Raw genomic sequence first — 23,280 nt, 5'->3', positions numbered from 1 at the left:
TGGATGATCCATATTACGCGACGAACTTTTAGCGCATCGCTTGTGTGTGGCAGCGTCTCATTAAACTGCGGAAGATGATTGCAAATCTTCGCGAAACGTTCTATTTCTATTTCGCAATGAGCCACGTGCACGAGCATCGGAAGATACAAGGATAGATGAGCCTGGGCAGATTTATGGGATCGTTTTTCTCTATTGTCATCGTGTTGAAACGATCGCTAATTATGTCGATCATCGAATGAAAAGGAAAATCGTTCATTTAAATAATCCATTTTCTGCGTGCCTACTGGCTGTCTGGCGTGGGCGTGCTTTTACGTTCAGACAACTCCACACGTATAGAAATAAATGGTGACTGTAGTGGCGAGCAATGGATGGGGACTAATTAATTAAATGTGCATTCATGATTTTGATTGTTTAATATGGGACTGGAAAATTCAAATTACACGTCGATCTTCTTCTACAACGGGATATTTTGTAAGATGAAGAGGACGTGCACTGTTCGAAGCAGTTGGAATGATTTTATCATTCGGTATGATTATATACCCAGTGTACTTTAGAAATTCCAGATTCTTATATAAGTAGAATTTCGATTTTGGCTAAATTAGTCTATTAAATGCATAGTGCTTGTTCGGTGGCAAGTATTATACAATTAATATTTTTTAATAGTTCGTTTACCCCCTCCAATTGTGCCGAAACGTGATCCCTCAATCGTATTATGTATGTATGTATCTTTACCCATACAGCACACTCTCGTTGCAGCAAAGTTACGGAATGGTTGCAGTGCAAGATTGCAATGTTGCACGCAACGTTGCAGTAATAATTCTGTGTCCGCCTCCTGCAACGTTTCGGGCAGTACGGCGAAAAATATAAATAACGGTGTATATATTGTGTGTCAAAGAAAATTCTTTTCCCCCAAGGGGATTCGATCCGGCGACCTGTAGCGTCGTAGGTGAACACTTTACCGCCGCAGCTACAACCACTGATTGACAAGAATGCTAACGTATTCGAACTTACACTCCTAACATGCAAAACTTTAAACTCAAATTATTCAAAAACGAAGACTCATTTTGACAAACTCCATTAGGGTTTTGTGACACTAGTAGGTATGTACTACAACTTCCACCATGTGTCATTCTACGCATTAAAATATATAGGGTGACTCACCTAACATTTAAACTTAAAATATCTCCGTTGTTTGTAACGATACGAGAAAATGTCTCAGGAAAAAAATGATTGCTAGACAAAAAGGACAACATATTATACATGGCTGAATTTGTATTTTTATTGGCTGTAACGTTACAGTAATGAAAATACGTCATCCCATTAAAAAAACCATCGATGATCTTGAAATTTCGGGAAATATAACCTTGGGACAAAAATCGTCTGTGTCAGAATAATTGTCTCTCTGAAGCAAACATTGTTTTCCTTAGACATTTTCTCGTATGATTACAAACAATGGAAATATTTTAAGTTAAAATGGCAGTTGCAACAACATTGCAGGAACGTTGCCGCAATACTGGCGCAACGTTGCTGTAACATTGTGGGAACGTTACCAAACGTTGCCGTAACGTTGCAGAAATATTGTAGGAACATTGCCGCGTAATATTGCACCGCAACATTGATGCAACTATGCAGCAATAATTCTATGTCTGCCCCGTGCAATGTTGCACGGCAACGTCGCAGCAACGTTACATCCACATTGCGCTGCAACCATGCAACACTGCAAGGTTATTGCAACCATCCTGCAACGTTGCTGCCACGAAGTGTGCTGTATGGGTATTGACTCCCGTTAGGGTTGCAAGAACCTCCGTCTCCTTCCGTACAATTTCCTTACTTAATTCTACTTAACTCTACTTACAATTACTCTACTATTACTTCTTGCAATTACTCCTTACTGCGACTCCTTACAACTACCCCTAACTACATCCCTATTTACAGTCTCCGCTCGCCGCCTCCTGCCTCTCGCGTGTCCTACCATTTTTCCTTTTTTTCCCGTCTCTCTCTCTCTACACATCGCTCTCTCTCTCCCCGCCGCCGTACCTTATACTACTCTTTCCACATTCACCCACCCTCAATCGTATTATAATTATTATATTCTTCAATTTTGTTTAATAGTATACAAAACCTAAATTAATTTAAAACGTAAAGTGTCCTCCACTTACAAAAGGAATAAAAAGAAAGTGAATTAAGTAAAAAAGGAACCAGTACACTATAAGTATAAAGATACACGTTAAAGTTTAAAAAATTAAAGAAGCTAGTATGCTCAATGTGGTCTGAATTTAGCAAGCTACGAAATTAAATCTTTTTATTATTCGATTTACAAAATATGACACTCGACAATTCACTACAAAATTGATATTATACATTTTCACCATCCATTCAACCTGTCCTCGCCTTAAAAACATACCATCTTCATTTCTTAGTTAATTGTTAATACGTCCTTTACTATCCAAAATTGATATGCTTGAGAGAAAAGTAATAAAATATGTGCGGCATTCATATCGTATGGAATTAATGATTGCCATGCAATTCTATCACGTTGGATATACGTTGCGAAACTTCTATAGCCTTTTATAGGCTCTTACGGATGGCCATTGAATACCTCGTGCCTCATTTTTATACTAAGGCATTAAAGATCTTCGATATATTCACAACGGGTCGTATTTTCTCGCATGAAAACGTAATCAGCCCCTGTGAGCTGTTGATATCCTCGACTGTGCTCAATTAATGTAGTTTATATCCCAATATAAATATGGATAGGTGTCAATTCCATAAATGCACCATAAAACGAGTTGTAAATTATATTGCGTAAACACCATTCTTCTTCGTTTCTCTATTTAACTTCGACAAGTTGTGTTAACTATATTACACGTAGGAGAATTTTTTTTAATAATATTTAATCATATTTTCGACGTGCTAAATTATGTTCACTATATGTGGAGAGCAATACCTGTGCTTTTCAAAATTCTTATTAATTTCATATACACAGCTATTATCAATGTAGGTGAGTACATTGTTTGGGGTTTTGTTTATAAGGTTCAATAAAATGATTGTCAAAACTTTTAAATCCAAAGACTATTCTATCTACGAATTCAACGGATAACAAAAAATACTCTAGACTAGATTCACGAATAAAGCATATTTCTCTGTCACAATATTATAAAAAATCGAATATTACAATATTCACTAGAATGTTAATTCGATATTGCCTTAAATAAATGTTCGAATTGTTAAATCTGGTTTCACTCCTGCCTAACACGTTTGCCTGGCTGACAAAAAATAGGTGATCTTTAGGAATTAATTAAAGGAAAACTACTACATATAACTGGATGGGACTTGTTACATTGTATTAAGGGTGTCTTAAATTATAGAAATATATTTTTTGTTTTATAATTAATAGGCGTCAAAAAATTGATCCAAATCGGTGGGACCTGTATCTCCAAAAGTTATTATCCGATTCGACTGAAACTTTTCTTATTTTGAAGAATATACTTCTGGCTAGGGGAAAAACCAGACAAAATACAAAAATGATATTTTTTAGAAAATAACGACACTTGAAATGTGAAATCAGTTTTTCTCTTTATTTTTCATTCTTTCAACGCCTTTGAAAATTATAAATATTCAATTTTTTGTATTTTTTCTGGTATCCCCCCTAGCCAGAAATATATTCTTCAAAATAAAAAAAGTTTCAATCAAATCGGATAATAATTTTTGGAGTTACAGGTCCCACCGTTTTGAAAACACTGTTTCAAGAAAAACGCGTTTAAAGTTTTAAATGCCTATAACTTCGGGAATTTTACGAATTTCAACAAATCCTTTTAAACACGTATTCCCAAAAGGTTGAACATTCGAAAAATGAAAAAAAATCGACTTTTAGACCGGAAGGTCCCCTTAATCTCAGATATAATGTTACCACATCACGAAAAGATTTTACAATTACATGGTATACCTGACGTCAGCGTAGCTAACGGATCAATCATCGCCAGGCATTCACTGCAAACGCTCATATAAATTAATATAATGGAATTAGTATTATGCGTGCTTACTAGTAACTGCCCCGGTATTTAATTTATGCGACAAGAATGAACTGAAATGCTGTAAAACGTTTGATGAAATTGAAATATACTTAATTTTAAAATTCCATCGGAACCTTTTAAGTTTAATAAAAATACTATCGCTGATTCCTACTATATACGAATAATCATGTTTACGGAGAAGGAGAACGCCACGCACAGTATTATCACGTGCACCATCACGCGTAAACCACATCTATTACTCCGTCTATCCACATCCTGTTGTGAACGCTGATTACGCGTCTGCATTATGCTTACTGGTTTGCTAAAGCATTGCACGTGCTAATGTAACGCATTTCCAAATATAAATAGGAAAAGCGCGCATTGCATTAGCAGATTTCTCCCGAAAACTAAATAATTCTATCAATAACGTAGAGCTGGAAAATTCATCGAATAAAGTAAAACCGGGTTAACTAAAAAAAAAATAGAAATTAAATCAAATTTTTAATTAAGTAAAATTAAATAAAATTAAATAAAGTGTTTGCCCATATCTGCAGATTTGCTCCATCGCGTACAGTTCTTTCACAACTTGCTTTGACGTTTTTGTTTTATAATATGCAATTGAATGAAATCAATTAAGAATAATAATAATAATAATAATGATACTAAGAATGATGATAATAATAATAATAATAATAATGATAATAATAATGATGATAATAATGATAATAATAATGATGATAATAATGATGATAATAATGATGATAATAATGATAATAATAATAATGATAATAATAATGATGATAATAATGATGATAATAATGATGATAATAATGGTGATAATAATGGTGATAATAATGGTGATAATAATGATGATAATAATGCTGATAATAATGATAATAATGATAATAATGATAATAATGATAATAATGATAATAATGATAATAATGATAATAATGATAATAATGATAATAATGATAATAATGATAATAATGATAATAATAATAATAATTCGACTTTATTCACCACAAATTACATAAATTATGTGATAAATGGGCGAGGTTCAGCATACCTGCTGATGGCATGTGGTATGAAATTTTCTTTGTGTTTTTCGAATTCCGCACCCAAAAATATGTTAAAAACAGGAAAAATATTGACAAAAAAGTTTATTTTTACTGAATACAAAAGTCACGCTACATAATTTGGATCAACGAGAATATTCGATTTCCATGCAATTTTTTATATACAATGTTCGATACGTCTGAAAATGAGTACAATATTCACTCCAAGCTGCGCCGGCGAAAGACCGCGCAGAAACCGATGTGCGCTTCCGAAGCAGTCTCAGTTTCCGTGCACCAAAAATACCGTTTTAATTTCAAAGCGAAAATCAAGCTTATATGGACAGATCTTCGCAGAAAATGATGATAGCTATTACCAATATTATTAATAACAATTATGATTATTATTATTAAAATTGAACGCGCAGAAATCACTGATCCCCCTATTTGCAAATACTATGTAATAAACTTTGTAAAATAAATGCTATTTATTTTGACAGAGTTGAGTTACAGATTTATATGAATTAATAGCTTTTTACTTATGTCAGTAAATGCCGGGGATCTATATCACGTCAGCATAAAAGGTCTTATGTTACCAAAATAAACTTATGAGACTTTAAAAGACAAAAATATCGTGATACTTTTAATTGTTATTTCCACTTTACGTTATTCCTAATCGAAAATTTATTTAAAACATTTCCCCTAGTACGAAAGATGCTTAAGATACAATACCATGCTCACCAAGTCTAGAAACAAAATCTACTATATACTAATGAGTAATAAATCCTGCCACATGAGTTGTATTATAATGTAATCTTTAAATCAAAATTTGATCGAAACTGATTGCATAAAACTTCAGTTCAAACCCGTAATTATAGTTCTCGCATTCAAAACACTAATTACAAATAGACACCTACTTTTATTTCCAAATAAACTGTAGCTTTTAACAATTTTCCGTGACCACCCCAGTTCATTTTCATAATTCCAATCTCACTTCACTTGCAATAATCAATCCCCCAATGGACTCTCATAAATCATTCATTCGGAATACCAGACGCTTCCAGTCGAAATGTTAAAATACGCTCACCTACCTCCCTTTTTCATCTTCCACTGACCCACGATTCACGTATATATGCAACTCATCATCGATCTTACAATTTCCTTCCCGGCTCGAATGGAACCTTTCTCCCAACCAACTGCGAGCAAGAAATCCTTCCAATCGACGTCCCCCTCGCCCCCCATTTACGGCAGCAAGAAAATAGGAAAAGGAAGGAAAAAGAAAATTCCCTGGATCTTCGAGACGTGTCACTGATCATGGACCGAGCCGACGAGACGGGAGCACAAAAAGTACCGAAAACCGTCGTGGCGTCGTTAGTACTGTCGAAGGGAAGCACAAAGGGAAGTGGGCTGTAATCGTGCGCCCCCTATTGAATAAGAAACCTCAGATCGGACTGGCTGTGTGCACGTGCGAAAGATCATTATCGTCCCCGCGGATCCGGCCCTCGTATCTCTCCCGATCTGCACCTGCATTACGTGTCGCGGCGCATATCTGCACGTCCGAGCGCGTAATCCACGCGCGTTGCGAAGCGTCGCAGCTGCAACCCAGCATCCATGGCGCAACGATCCCCGTCGCCTCGCGATACCTACTTTATTACTTTCCCATCCACTTGCTCCCGATTCGGTTGAATCTTCGCCTGGCATTGACGTATTTAGACAACGAATGTACAGGTTGCCCAAAAATTCGAGGACTTCCCGGGGCATGCAATATCCTCGTGCAAAAAGACATCGAAAAGTCCTTTACCGTTTTGGGATCCGAGGCTTCATTCTCGAGATATTTACAGTTGAATATTAGCGGTTCAGCGTCTGGGCCGCGCGGTTTAAAGCCGAGTCAGCTGAGCGCGCGCAGCGTACGCTTGGACGCATACGCAGGAGGCGCGTGCAGATGGCGCTGGTTCAGTTTCACGGTTTAAACCAGCGCGGTCGGCTCTACTCTGTGCGTGGGTCCATAGCATACAGGCAGAACGTAAGCTGGGACTATCGGCGAGGGAAACGTATAATTAGACTAATTAGAGGCAGAGGTTGAGTTACGGACAAGTCGGTTAACTTCGGATGCATTCGCCGTGCATAATCACTAGGGCGGTCCTTATACTGGGTGTCCGCGGGAAGACTGAACAGCTGGATATCTCTTAATGTGTTGGAGATAAAAAATAAAAATAAATATGGCGTTGCGTGGTTCGAGGGGGCTAATTTATTAGCGCAGACGATTTTTTTTCGGTTATTATTTTTAATGGTACGATGGTCAAGTTCGGTTTTTTAAATGGAACTATTTTTTTTTTTTGAAGAGGTGAGTTGATAGTGCGTTTCCAGATAAATTCAATAAGCATTGATGTATACACTTGGTTGCCACTGGTTTTTGAGATATTGCGCTTGCAAATTTACTGATTTTCACTGGTTTTTTGTCTGGATTAGGAATGGCAGGCCCAAAGGCTGGACAATTCTTTTCCGTCAGAACATTTACTCAATTTCCTCATCCAGACTCAATTTTCAACTTCAATAGTCTTTTATTTCGCACTTGCTTCTACGCTCGGATGGCCAGTTCTTTTCTTCTCCATATTAGGAGCGGTCGGCATATTCGGCTACTAAAAAACTGTGAACTGTAGTTGGTTTTTGGTCACAGTATTTTTGCGAATATCTAGAAAACTAAAGTCGAGCGATGGCATCGCGTATAGGAAAAAGTTGTTCAGAATCATGTCCTTGACAACATATTCCAATGTCATCGAAATCGATGAGGATTGGCGTTTTGTAAATAATTACCTGTTGCTCGTAACTATGTGAATAATTGTATTTTTTTATAACTACCCTTATACACCTAGGAAATTGTGTTTTTATTAAAATATATTCATTGATACTTCAAAAATAACCGAAAACAATTATATTCGAAACTGACGAGAAATTACTGTAATTTAAAAACTTTAACTCAAATGTGGCACGAGTTCCGTTTGTTTAAAATTTTGCACATATCATTTTCTCACCAAGTGTCCCAATTTAGAGTGATGCGACCAAAAAAGACGGAAGTTGAAAAATAAGGACCACCCTATAACCACTGACAAGTGAACACCGCGCACCCGAACTCACTGATTGAAAGGCAACTTTGTGGGTTTTTAGAGTGACTCAAAACAAGAACAACGGTGTTTTTCATTTGGGCCTTATCGTCCTTTAAGGGGGTGAAAACTAACCTCAAAGTCAAATTGGCACTTCCGCTTTTTCGCGTATAACTCTCAAAGTACAACACACAGAAAAAAATGTTTCAAACAAAATTTGAATGGTGCAATAAGCGCTACAAACTTGCGTTAACAAAATTTTGAAAAGAGTTTTTTTCGTTAGTTACATATTTTTTTGCAACTCTTTTCAAAATTTTATTAACGGAAGTTTGTAGCGCTTATTGCACCATTAAACTTTTGTTTAAAACATTTTTCTCTATCTCTTGTACTTTAGGAGTTATACGCGAAAAAGTAGGAGTGGTTATTGAATTTGAGGTTAGTTTCCACCCCCTTAAAGGGCGATAGGGCCCAAATGAAAAACACCGTTGTTCTTGTTTTGTGTCACTCTAAAAAACCCACAAAGTTGCGTTCCAATCGGTGAGTCCGGGTTCGCGGTGTTCCCTTGTGAGTTACTCGATTTACCCGTGCCGCCCCCTTACCGCGAACCTTATCACCCCCTCACCTTACGCTTCGTTTATACAGGGTACTCCTCTACCTGTAGTCAATACTCTAGGGGGTGATTATACTGGCGAAAAGAAGGCGAAAATCAAGAGTGACGGAATTGCGGTAAAGGCCGAGTTTTCGAGAAAATCGATTTTGAATTTCAACTAAAGTGAAAATCAATTTGACAAGGAAAGCAAATTTATATATAAATATATAAATTCAGTCCAGTTTTAATGACAAAAAGAAAACGGGATATTTTTACTTCAACGGGCCCCACGTGCCGGCGCTGAAGGGTTAATCTCCATTCCTCAATTCACTTTTGCAGCAAACTTCACAGAAATGTGGGCCATTTGTAAAACACCCACGTCGCCCCTTCAACCCTTATCGACGAAAATAGAAATCTGTATAAAGAACAATTTTCCGTTGTAGCACACGTACCTGTCGGAACGTCGAAGAAAAATGCAGTTGTTCCAGCAGCACGAGTGATATCTAACGAAACTTTCGATCGCTCTCGTTTCAAGTTTATCCCCCTAGGATCTGTGTAAGCGTAATAACACCGGTCAGACCTCTATAAATACTCGCGCTGGAAGTTGTTCTATCTATAGGCATTTCCAAAGAAAGCCTAATCCATTATGGCGACACGGAAACGTGTCATTGAATCATAAATGCTCCGAGGCAGGTCGTCACAGTAACCTGGAATCGTTTTAAAAAAAAATAATTCACAGGCTACTGTCGTTTCAATTAAAATTGTTGCACCGAAGGCCACAAGTTCGAGGCGACAGTTATCCACTGTTATACACAATTATAGTCGTTATTATTTAGAAAAAATATTTATTTAACGCGTTGATTTTAGAACGCTTACAATAAATAAACTCTCAGATTTGCAAACTTCTGAACTATGTTATGTCGCACAGTGCGGCATAGATGGACAAAAATACAAAATCGAAATACATATTCATATGTATAACAGTATAAGTTACTTCTTACTGAATTGTTATATATATATTTTTCTTCATTTATTTATTTATTATTACGGGTAATAATAGCTTATCATACAGAAATTATGGGTCGAAAAGAAAAATCATCTATTTTTTGCACGCTTAATTATTTCTTAGCATTTGTTTTTTTACCTAGTGGACATTCCACGCGAAATCGGACACTTTTTGGTGTAACATTTCGGATGTGGCTGAAATTTGAATATGTAGTAGTCTTTAGGGATATATAAACACCCTACCCTTGTGTGGCCATCAAGATCATAGTATACCATATGGTTGAATTTGTCTTGACAGTCGCTTTCATATTGGGCAATCAAATATATAACATTCCATTTAAAAAACTAAAAGTCACCCTCGTTTCAAGGAAAATATTGCGAACACCAAAACTTGAGATACCGTATTATATTGGATAGGAAAAACAGTAAAAGTTTTCTTCCTTCAGTTTTTTTTTCAAATACTTACCATTTTCGAGAATCCTGTATAAGAATATCAGGTATTGCCGCTTGGCCGCTGCGAGTACCGCGGTGCTGGGCGACGCAGCGTCAATTTTCGACAAATTTTACAGGGCCAATTTTAAAATGCCCATATTTTTGACAATTAGACCATGAAGGGGAAGGATAGAACTATATTCTGTTTTTTCAGATTTTTCAAATCGCGCCCGCTGTTAAAAAACTGCATTTGTTTAAAATAATTGCACAAAAATGGTTAAAAAAATTATTTCTGAAACTGAAATTATTTTTTCTTAAAACATCAATGTCTTTTCTACAAATCGCCGTTAACCTCATCTCCATCCGTTTACTACTTCCATAGTTATAATTTATTGAAAAAAAGTTAGCACTTACCTTCAAACAGCTGTAAAATCGACATTTTTCAAAATTGTCAAAAATCCTTCGAGATATATTTATATATCCCTAAAGACTACAATATATTCAAATTTCAGCCACATCCGAAATGTTACTCGAAAAAGTGTCCAATTTCGCGTGGAACCCCTAGTGTAGGCGGTGATTGAAATTTGAGCATGAATACAAGTAGTTCGAGAAGACGCGGGAATGAGGAGTACGATAGAGGAGTGAAAGATGAGTGTTTAGGTTTATGTCGTATGGTTCGCTGTTCCAGGAATTTGTCTTCAAGGACTGATTAGTAGAGAGGAAGGGATGGGGACGATAAATAAAAAAAAAGAAATGCATTTATTATGAATAGTTAGATTTTTGTATGTGTATGACAGTTCAGATGAAATTTTAATCATTGTCAGCTTCAAGTTGGCACATAAAAAAGGCGGCTCAAAATATCCTGGAGTTTTAACAGTTTTCGATTCGTTGCCTATTCTATTTTGAAAATTTAAAAAGAAACTAGTAGAAACTGCTAGAATTTTATATGCCTTATTCTGCATCTGACCATACAATTTTTTTGTTTAGGATTCTTGTGGTAAAGTTTTTTTATAATCTTGTGGTAAATAAATAAATGTAAGTATTTTTAATATATTGTTAAAAGACGCGTTAAAATTATATTTACAGAAATATACATGGTACTACATGCCCATGAGCGTGCATAAAATTTTGTTACACGGTTGTGATGTCATTGAGTTTTTCGATTTACCAATCGGCGTTCTTTCTGAAGAGGCTTTAGAAGCGAGGCGTAAAGAGATAAGGAAACATCAACTAATAAGGGAAGATCCCGAAGCCGAAAATTCAAAAAATTCTGAAACTATGTGAATATATAGGGGATTTCCTCCTGATTGCAACGCGATTTTTGTTTGCTGCCCAAATTCACGCAAAGGGGGTGAAATTAACCCCTGAAAATTCGGCTATTTTCCAATTTTGTGTTATAACTCGCGAAATATAAGAGATAGAAAAAAGTTTCGAGACAAAAGTTACTTCTTTTAATTAGATCTAGCGTTTGGTAAAAGAAATATTATACAGTTCAGGAGTTATAACAGAAAATCGGAAAATAACCGGATTTTCAGGTGTCAATTACACCCCCTTAGAGTGATTTTGGGCAGTAAACAAAAATTGTATTGTAATCAGGGGGAAATTCCCTACATGTTTCCAAAATTTCAGAATTTTTTGAATTTTCAGGTTCGGGATGCTCCCTTCTAAGCCACACGCGTAAAACAAATAGAGAAGACACTAAAAATCCGTGACTTTTTAATTTTGTTTATGAAAATCTCGAATTTGTACGGACCATATCAGAGGTTTGGCGGGAAATGGCACATGTTTTACACATCCTGTATTTTTTTCAACTCGATTTGAACCTCCGTTCATTCGCAACCAGGCGTAAACCAAAAGAAATAAAGCTTCGAGGAAAACTGTAAGTAGCCGCCTAACCTTTTTAGCTGCAAAATCAACAATTTTGCGAATTTTAATATAAACCAAGCGGCATTTTATTAAAAAAAAATAGTACTTTCGGAAAATGCAATAAAAAGGAATCGTTTTCTCGACTGCCTACTCCCTTTAAGCGAATCGGAAAATAGTGAATAATTAAAAAAATTTGTAAAATTTTAGTTACTAATTTTATTTTCCGTAAATATATTCCAACATTTTGACATTTATGATTGAATGTAGATTTTTGTTCAAAATTCCATCCTTTGGCCGCACTGTGCGTCGGTGCAATGCTTGTATTGAAGCTCAAGGATCTCACTCTGAGAATTTATTCCAAACTAAATTATAAATAAACGATATTCCATATTATTCTGCTGTGGTTTTATATCTAAAAGCTCACCTCGTACGAAGCTTCTAATTTTATAACAGCAGCAAAATTGTATACTGTTGTTACTCCCAAACATCCTATCCAAGCTTTTTATGCTCGTTCTGAATCACCTTGTAGAATTATTTTCTTTATTCAACGGGAGTACAGACTCAACTACTTTTTGCTGCGAATTATTTGTCACGTAAAGTGAGGACCTTAAATTTCTCGGAGGATCTAAATCTACTTAGCGACAATTAAAAGTTAGTAACGACTTTAATAACGTTGCTTTGTTAGGAAAGTTAAGATCGCTCTTGAAAGAGCAGTTAGCATAAATTATGTCGAAATTCCTCGAAGGCAACCTCCCCTTTCGCGAAGATGAAAACGGTAGTAGCGAAAGCTTGTAGATGGAACTTCGTTCGGTAGTATTGCTGGTTTACCTTGAAATTTATTTCTCGTATACGGCAAATAATTCCGTGCATCAGCATCAGAAGTGCATAAACATTAAGCAAGCATAAAATCACAGAGACAGAGGGCAATACTGCTGCATGACAATGGCGTATGTTAACAGTGCAAACAAAGAGAGATTTATATCTTGATTAAGCTCGCGGCATTGTTGCCTTGTTAGACTTTAAAACAATTCCACTAACTCAATATTTAATCCCTTACTGAATGGGAATAACAGTAATTTGAGACGAAAGGGTGGTTTCCACTGATATTGTATAATCTCGCTTTGTAAATTGTAGTAGTGAAATTAATGTAATTTTTTTAATTGTGGTAATGAAATTAATGTAATTTACAAAGCGAGATTATACAATATCAGCCCAAAACACCCTTTTATCTCAAATTACTGTTATTCCCATTCAGTAAGGGGTTAAATATTCAGTTAGTGGAATTGTTTTAAAGTCTAACCAGGCAACAATACCGCGACCTTAATCAATAGTAATCAATGCAAATATTAATAGCAATGACGCGATTCATAATTATTGCAAACACGTTTATAATTACTGGAGACAACAATAATTAAAACAAATCGATATATTTTAAAATCTCATCCTATATTCCACACTTGCGAAATTCTGACAGTGGAATTAGGATAATTTTCAATGGAAATATTAATAGCAATGACGTAATTCGTACATCATTGCAAAATCGTTTATAGACAGTGAATACATCTACTTCATAAAACCTGACAAATTAGTCAGGGATAATAACGAGAAACAGGGAATAATTGCTCGTCGCGTATTTGACAGTTGCGCGACACTTTTTATAAAACGCAGCAGGGATTACCGTGACGCGTCATTAAATGCGGATTAAACAATGGAGCCTCGTCCGACCGCGACGCTTTCATTTTCGTTTGCCTCGTTCGGATGCCATCAGTTGCCAAAGCAGCAATGTCGAAAGGAAATAAATGTACAAAATATTTAAACCTGTTGAATAACACTAGTTTACAGTCTTGATGTTGACTCCGCTATGAAATTCTTATGTAAGGTGGTCCCCTAAACTCAAAAATCGACATCAGACGAAATCCTATGGATACGTTTTTGAGATATCGCCCGTTGAATATGATGGTCATATTTAAAGAAGACGACCCGACGTTTTTGGCCATATCTCCCGAAACATTGCACAAACGCGGACATTGCATTATTGCACGGCAATGTGTGCGCAATATTCCAGGAACATTGCACGGCAATGTGTGCGCAATATTCCAGGAACATTGCACGGCAATGTGTGCGCAATATTCCAGGAACATTGCACGGCAATGTGTGCGCAATATTCCAGGAACATTGCACGGCAATGTGTGCGCAATATTCCAGGAACATTGCACAAACGTGTCCATTGCAATATTCCACGGCAATATTTCCACAATGTTGCAGTAAGATTACAATGCAACCTGCAACCAAACGGTAACAATGCAATGTGTAGCAACGGTTCTGCAACGTTCCTGCAACATAATGTGCTGTAGGGCTGCTGTAACATGCTTTTTATTTCTTTATTCTCTCAACATAGGCGTTAAGATGTCTTTGAAGATTCATTTCCTCCACTTGCATTTGGATTTCTTCCCACCAAATCTTGGCGGGGTTAGCGATGAACATGGCGAGAGATTTCATCGGCAGATGAAAAGTATTGAGAGACGCTACCAAGGATTTTGGGATGAGACAATGATGGGTGACTACGACTGGTTCTTTGTAAGAGAATCTGATCTCAATGCGGGCAAAGGAAACAGAAAGAGCCATAATTGCTTTTCAAAAATAAAATTAAAAACAAATAAAATACATTTAAATTTGTTTTCACCGAAGACAAATACGTAATTTGCCAAGAAATAGGGAGAAATGCAAAAATAGGGAAAAAGTTGAAAATAGGCACTCTAGCTCTATCGCCCATAACTTCCTTATTTGTGCATGGATTTTGCTCAGATTGGGCTTGTTTTCTTCGTAAAGGTGCGCACTCTACGTAGAATATAAGAAACTGGACTTTCTTTTAAATTTATGTCGTCCAGGCTATGTAGTGAATTTCGGCCCCAAAACATTACATTTTTCTTAAGTTTCTCTCGATTCCGCCTAAACTATTGGTCGGTTTGAAAAACACTGTAGGAAACAGTTGTATGCAATTTAATTATCTTTAATTTAAGCGTCGCCACGATCAAATCGGTCAACACTAACGCGAGATATGGCCAAAAACGTCGGATCGTCTTCTTTAAAAATGACCAACATATTCATCGGGCGATAACTCAAAAACGTATCCATAGGATTTCGTCTCATGTCGATTTCTGGGTTTAGGGGACCACCTTACATAAGAATTTCATAGTGGAGTCTCGATCAAAAATAATTTTTTGGATTTTGTAAACTAGTGTAATTAATGAAATTCGAAAACGTTTATTTAACACTTCTGAGTTTACTGATAATGAAATCGTTTAAAATAAGTTGCCCCCAGCCGTAGAATTTGACGTTAAAACTTTCGAAAATTTCATTTTTCTTTTAACTAAAGACGGGTTTGAAAAAATTTGAAAATTATATGTACGTTAGGAAATGAATGAAAGTAAACATGGAAAATATCTTTTACTTGTAAATTATTAACTAAACAATATTTTGAATTACAAGTTATTCTATTACATATTCAAACTGACGTCAATGTACGTGAAATAATTTATCAATGACCCTGATAATTTTATTTTTACATCTAACAATATTAGTGGAGTTAATATATATATATTATAGTTGCATAATATGTAAGCAGATATTTATACAATATTATACAAGATTCTATACTATATACATTTCTTTAATTTATTTAATTAACAAATAAGTAGCCCATGTATTAATAAATAATGTCAATGAACCTTAAACATATCGGGAAAGAATTTTCTTGCTAATTCTAATAATTATCCATGCAGCAGCTTTTAACAACTTACATGAAAGACCATATTACAATAAGAACACTATAGATGTAAAGTACTAATAATTACATGTAACACCTGCAAAGTAACAATGGAGACACAAATATCATACTTATTATAATATGGAATAATTGCTTTTTCTTCACTTTAATCGTACTACTTTATGTTACTAATTATTATTCCTTTAATCTGTTCACAGGCAACCAAATGGTGGCTAAATGATATGTACCTCACTGTTCCGTTGGCATTACCAATTAATAGTAACCCTGGCGTTGTAGCAAGACCGAAAAGATTTTCCAACCAGAAAGAAGCTGCAGTGTTCCTAGCAAGGTTTCTAGCAGAGCTGCTTAACTACCAAGAATTATTAGATAGGTGAGAGCATATCTTTGGTACTAATTTTCATCTACGTGTGCGCAGAGAATTTTAAATACTTTCAAAATGGATGCATGTACTTTTTGTAAGTACAAAAGCCATTTCGTTTAAGTATGAATACACTGGTGGATGTAATTGAAAATTTAAATGCATGAAAATTCAAAGTAACATGGGCATAGCATCGCTGCGAGGATAGGAGAACTTGGTTTTTCTGAATTTTAATTTACAATTTTTATGAGTTTTGGTTTAAAGGAATTCTTTGTGCGGGCGATAGCGGACATACTTTTCAACTAACAGGAGTTATTATTCAAATATCTGGAGTCGTTTTTTCCTCTTAAAATTTATTGTTAATATTTAACAAATTATTTGAAATATCTCGCAGATGAAGTATATTTTAGAGGAACTAGAAATTACACATCGAAGAATCTATTATTAATTCAAAAAATGATAGAGTGGCGAGAGGGGGGAGTAGCGCTTGTAACATTACAAAGAAGAATTAAGTAACGTTAGAAAGTTCAAGCATCCACAAAATCATCTTCCACCACATCGCTCCAAAAATACAAAAACCTAAAAGCATTATCAAACCAAAATAATCCTCAAATCCCCAACATGAAATTAAAAGCCAGCAAATACAAAAAAGAAGTTAAAGACAAAAGCTTGTCTGCTTTCAATGAGCAATAATGAATTTATTTTTACTTCGAAATCAAGGTTACCTCAAGTTTCTACATCTTAAACAATAATTTTTTACAAACTCCTGGAAAATATCAATTTTAACGCCTATCGCAAAAAAGTTCTCCCAAATCGAACGGGAACCCGTAAGAGGAGCAAAGTAAACCTTCGTCGAGTCTACCAAAATAAAAGACAAGGGAATCAATGGATTTTCACACGCAATCGTTTCAACCATTCCCGATTCTCCGAATCCACCTTGAAACTTTCCCCCGAGGCACACGTTTAACCCTCGCCGAGGAGCTGACTAAGCTAATCGCTGAGCACGAGGCTCGGGAACCGTGAAAGAAAGCGAGCGCGACTTCTCGAAGGAAGAGGCTCCGCCGTTCGAGTGGCTGACTCGTCGGAGGACAAAAAGAAGCCGCACCGAAATCAATTTACCGAGGGAGCACGTCTGCGAGGAAATCCGGGTTCTAAGATCCATAGAACGCGAGCATAAAGAGACTCGTCGTCGCGAGAAACGCAAAGGATGCTCCTGCGCGGAGAGGCTGAAAGCGCCCCCCCCCCCCTGCGTATCCTGTATCCGCTCGGCAAGGGGGTACCGGCAGGAATTCTTCTTTCTTTTCGGGAATTAAGGCAAATTCGTCGAGGCCTTCTGCGGAAACCGGCAGCTTCATTCAACGAACCTGTAGCTTTCTTCAATTGAAGACATTTTTCTGTAAAATCCTGGCTCCTGAATAGAGTAATCGAATTGTGTTGCAGAATGGATGTCGAGAAAGGGGTGGTTCGTTTAAGGAGTTTCTAATATAAGAGGATGTTAACGATTTATTTATTCTTTAGATGAATAGGTATTAGGGTAAAGGTATGGCCGGAGATAGATCTGAGGAGGAAGGAAGTAGGTGTTGAGAGTTGAAGGTAGGAGGCTAGGAGGACGGAAAAGGAGAAAAGGAACGAAGTGTGCGTTTCGTTTAGGGCCTGTTAAGGTGGGTATCCACTTGTCAAGGTGAGTATCCACTTTTTAAGGTGGGTATCTACTTGTTAATGTGGATATCCACTTGTTAAGATGGGTATCCGCTTGTTAAGGTGGGTATCCACGTGTTAAGGTGTGTATCCACGTGTTAAGGAGGGTATCCACGTGTTAAGGTGGGTATCCACTTGTTAAGGTAGGTATTCACTTGTCAAGGTGGGTATCCGCTTGTTAAGATGGGTATCCACTTGTTAAAGTGGGTTATCTTCTTAATAAGGTGGGTATCCACTTGTTAAGGTTGGTATCCACGTGTTAAGGTGGGTATCCACTTCTTAAGGTAGGTATCTACTTGTCAAGGTGGGTATCCGCTTGTTAAGATGGGTATCCACTTGTTAAAGTGGGTTATCCTCTTGATAAGGTGGGTATCCACCTGTTAAGGTGGGTATTCACTTGTTAAGATGGGTATCCACTTGTCAAGGAGGGTATCCACATGTTAAGGTGGGTATCCTCTTTTTAAGGTGGGTTATCCTCTTGATAAAGTGGGTATCCACTTGTTAAGGTAGGTATCGACTTATTAAGGTGGGTGTCCACTTGTTAAGGTGGGTATCCACTTGTTAAGGTGGGTATCCACTTGTCAAGGAGGGTATCCACATGTTAAGGTGGGTATCCTCTTCTTAAGGTGGGTTATCCTCTTGATAAAGTGGGTATCCACTTGTTAAGGTAGGTATCGACTTATTAAGGTGGGTGTCCACTTGTTAAGGGAGGTATCGACTTGTTAAAGTGGGTTATCCTCTTGATAAGGTGGGTATCCACTTATTAAGGTGGGTGTCCACTTGATAAGGTGGGTATCCACTTATTAAGGTGGGTGTCCACTTGTTAAGGTAGGTATCGACTTATTAAGGTGGGTGTCCACTTGTTAAGATAGGTATCGACTTGTTACGTATCCTCGCATCGTATCGCCGTTGCAATGATACGATACGGTGCAGCGATGTGATGCTGTTGCGTATCTTTCTATCTAATTTTGATACACGATTGTGCAAGGCTGTCCGTCAACACTGAGACGCAAGAACGACACGATACGAGAATACGTAATAAGTGGAAACCCACCATTAATGGACTCATCAGTGAGGCTTTACCTATCAGACTCTGCCTTAAATATGGAGATGTTAGGAGATAGTACGCAACTGGTATACAGGGTATCCATTTTAAAAACAGATGGTAGCATTCATATCTCTGAAATAATACAGATGTTGAAACTCTGGTTAACTTTTCTCTGAAACAATTTTTCTTCTTATTCTGTATAAGAATGTAGAACAAATATAGGATTCCGTGTAAATAATATCGATGACCTTACAACCTCGAAAAATGTGAACCTGACAGGAAACCACCCCTTAAAGTTCGTAAGAAGAGATACAAAAGGGGCTCGTTTCACCCCCTAAATATACAAACAGGCCAAAATAAAAAAACACGTGTTTGTTTTTTTTTCAGTCCTCTCTAAAACATATCCGAAAATCAAAGCAATCGGAGGCAGATACCTCAAAACTTCTCCTTGTAAGCTGTACGATGAACAATTCATTTTAAAAGTGAAATAAATTGGAACTGTGATAAAAATTAAGTTTTCGAGTTTAAATTTTGTCCTACAGTCTGTGTATGTGATAATAAAGAAATAAGGGTATGGATTTTACAATCTTATCATTCGTTCCATTTTTTTTAAGTTATAATAAATTTTGTTACTATACATTATTTCTTACATAATTATATTCAGCGTAAAGAATAATATTAAAATCCATATTGTCAAAATTTCATCTGTAAAACAAATGTAGTTGATTTTCACCTGAGTGCCACCCCCTCCCCCCCCCCCCTTAAACCTACCAGAGGTGCCAATTGAATTATAAAAATACACGATATGCTTCTGTTGCAGAAATGGATTGGAAGTGGAACGGGTGAAGTCGAAGGATGGAAAGACTCTGCAGCCTTTGTGCATGGCCCAACATTATCAAATGCTCCGAATCTATCGACGACCAGGTGTGAACGCTGACGAGCAGGTTATTCTCGATAGAGCTTCATCGGGCGACCATATAATCGTTGCTCATCACAATCAGGTATTACTTCCTACTGCACACGAAACACTGAAATGCTTAAGGAGGTTCGATACCTCACTTGCGGGGCAGGCGGCGAGAGGGGTAAACCTATGCTCATACATGGGAGCTCTGCAGTGATACCAATCTTAGATAAAAAAAAAAATTATGTAGACAAAAATGTTATTTACGTGTCTATTCCTAATAAAATTATTACTACATATTTTGTTTTGGAATTCAATTAAACAAAAAGTATGTTTAACGCAGTTAGAAATATAATATTTTCATTAAAAGTAGCGTAAAATATGCGAGCGAAATGCGGCAACGTCGCTTTGCGTCCATCTTTCTTTCTCTTTCCACTTTACACTTGTGGCGTCGCAACAAATTACTAAATACATGTTTACAGCTTGGTAGTATTTTTACAAATTTTTACTGTATCCTTTGTACAAGTATACACTGTATAGATGGCTACCTGGCGTACAGCGTTGCCACGTTTCAAACAGTTCCTTCAGGCAGTTCCAAAAATACGAGCACATTGCTGTCTATTTATTCAATTATCTAATAAACCGTACGGTAAATGTCCAATTTTTTTTTTAGAATTTCATAGGAATACTCAAGCTATTCATTGCAACATTTTTTAGGACTTTCTCACTATTTTTAAGGACTCTGTGTAACATTTTATAGAAATTCTATCGCTTCTCCCATAACAGCCTGTGTATAAGAGCGCAACTTTGATTTCGATTTTTTCGTAAACCGTGCTGTCAATCGACTTGAAATTTTAACACAACGCGGACTACACTTTGGACACTAGATCAAAACACTTTTCAAAGATTTCTCATTATTTTTGCTCCGGTATCGAACCTCCTTAAAGCAATCAGTACGGCGTAGCTGTAGTGCATACTTTATACAGCATCTACTATACACCATACATACAAAACACTGAAGAGATTAGAGCCACTGATATTACAGTGACATTGTCGCAACAAATAATACTTCTAATTAAAAAAATACATTTCCTACATATTTCCTTTTGGCCATTGTATTAATGTTTCAATATTTTCATGTGGATCTTAGCACCAACCATTTGCAGTTCAATTATCACAGCTATTTGCATCGAGTTTAAATACAGTCTGCCCCAATGTCAAGACCTAGTGGCAAAATTGCTGATTTTTTTTACTAATACTTGTTCATAAGTAAGAAATTTTCAAAGAATTACTGTATCTTTTTGAGTATTAAGATACGATCATGATAAATAAATAACTGGAATTGACTATTAATATGAAGGGTGTTCCCTTTAACCCTCGTTCTGAATTTGCAATGTTACACGGATAAGTAATTTTGAGTCAAATTGACCCTATATCATATATATATACAAGAAACGAGCATACAAAAATAAAACTCTGTTCATTTAATTATTATGCTTTAATATTTTAAGAACTTATTAAATTTCTACAATTAAAAAATTAAAAATAATGAATTAAGGAATTTTATTATTATTTATTATTGTAAGTTATTAGTTATTTAAAGATATGAAGGAGTCTCGATCCAAATAGTAGATTAGTAAAGGAGGAATGAGGATTTGTGACTCGATTTTGGGTAAAAATGGCCCAATTTCCCTTCCTTTTCTACAAATAAGTTGAATAATTTGAGGGGGGGACATAATCCGATGTAAACAGTCTTTTATAGGTGGAGGTGTAGAGGAAATATGGAAGCTTACTTCGTCAATGTAAAAATGATTTTTTGGTAGTTTTACAGCGTGCCAGTCAGGGCTTCCGACCGAGACCGTATCACTGAAGCTGAACTGGTCCAACAACTTTTGTCGATCATGGAAACTAAAGCTGATCCCAGAACTCCGCCCGTGGGTATTCTAACAACCGCGAAGAGACCAGTTTGGGCGAAAGCCAGGGAAGAATTGCTCAAACGTGAGTACCATTACTTCATTGCAACGAGTACATTTTATTTGGTAATTAAATTTTTTAACCATAAAATAACTTATAATATTACCGTCATAATTAAATCACAGTCAGTCAGAAGTATGTATTTTCCCTTTATTTGCTGAACAGGTAAGTTCGCGATAGCAATAATATTTTTTAATAATTTTTAGAGTAATAAGGAAGAAATAATTTATAAAGGTATATATCTACGATACTGTAATATTGAAATTATATCAGTATCAACGTTTAGGAATACCAATCCACAAGTGGAAACAACTACGTAGTAAATGACAGTCATACACAGCCAAGTATAGCATTCATATCTTCGAAATCCATTTCCTCTGAAAAAAATATCCTCGCACAAACTACAAAGAAACTATATTTCATCATTTTTATTTTCTATAAAAAAAAATCATCACTCTTCACCCCCAAAATATACTTAACCCTTCGTTGACACTCTGGGTGCGAGCCACCCATAAGCTGATTTTGACGCTCTATATTTAAAATAAATACCTTTTTTCCAAAGCCGACTTACAAACTATTTTTTCTCTCAAAATATTATATCTGAACAATAACTCTGTAGATCTTTAGCTTCTAATATTGGAATTTGTAAAAGTTACAATTTTTTCAAGATTTTCTTCGTGTTTTCTCGACACGTGGTAATCTAGATTTTTTTTACAAAAACTGTAATGAAATTTCAATCAAAAAAGTATTGGAATACATTCTACAGACCTTAAAATTGACCCATAATTTTTTTCACAACGATTGGATACTTCAGATAAGAATGGCAGTCGTTCAAAAATTGTTCTGGGTGTGAGCCACCCAGGTATGTCAAAGTTGATCGAAAAAAGAGGTGTGTCAACGAAGGGTTAACAGTCCATTATAATACCGTTTCATTGTTTTAATTTTGATTTAATTTCTTTCATTTATTCTTACCACTATACATAGAGGAATCAATCTACTCGTCACCATTTCAATTTTTATGCATTCCGCAAGCGAAAACGTGACTGGCATCGCTCCGCAAGCAGCCGCAGTAATCTCGTTGCGAGTTTACCAGCAACCCTTGCCACCACGTGCCCTTCCCTTTCATCCACCGCCATAATTAACCAGGGCCGTTCTACGCTCGCCATTATTCGCAATATTCCCATTAGCCCCCAAACCCGACCTTACTCGACGATAACCTGCGACCTACGTCTACAAATCGAATGAACGGTCGCGTAACGAGCTAACGACGATCGGTGGTCGAGCTCGCTTATCTCGTAGACCCGGGACCATTTTTAAAATACGCAATTTTAGAAAATTTATTAATCTTCAGAAACCGAAAGGAGGATATTCGATACGTTCTATTATTACGACAATTATTCTAAGGCAGAAGTACGAAAATGGCTAATCGTAAGTCCTAGATAACAGTTGCTCA

The 23,280-nt window shown here is 36.3% G+C and overlaps 1 protein-coding gene and 1 long non-coding RNA gene across 4 annotated transcripts in view; both read left to right on the top strand.

The window, feature by feature from the left end:
- Window positions 1–23,280, top strand: part of Chat (Choline acetyltransferase) — a 197,016-nt gene that overhangs the window by 142,069 nt on the left and 31,667 nt on the right. For all 3 annotated transcript variants that reach the window (XM_076813694.1, XM_076813608.1, XM_076813779.1), the window contains 3 exons: window positions 16,046–16,218; window positions 19,773–19,953; window positions 21,677–21,851. In XM_076813694.1, coding sequence (XP_076669809.1) covers window positions 16,046–16,218; window positions 19,773–19,953; window positions 21,677–21,851 — 529 coding nt within the window. The remainder of the gene's footprint in view (window positions 1–16,045; window positions 16,219–19,772; window positions 19,954–21,676; window positions 21,852–23,280) is intronic.
- On the top strand, window positions 9,804–10,949 carry LOC143375247 (uncharacterized). The gene is made up of 2 exons (XR_013086860.1): window positions 9,804–9,905; window positions 10,761–10,949. It is a non-coding gene; the product is annotated as an uncharacterized LOC143375247 (long non-coding RNA).

Source organism: Andrena cerasifolii, chromosome 1, assembly GCF_050908995.1.
Source record: "Andrena cerasifolii isolate SP2316 chromosome 1, iyAndCera1_principal, whole genome shotgun sequence".
NCBI lineage: Eukaryota > Metazoa > Arthropoda > Insecta > Hymenoptera > Andrenidae > Andrena > Andrena cerasifolii.
This window is presented reverse-complemented; position numbering and strand designations above follow the sequence as displayed.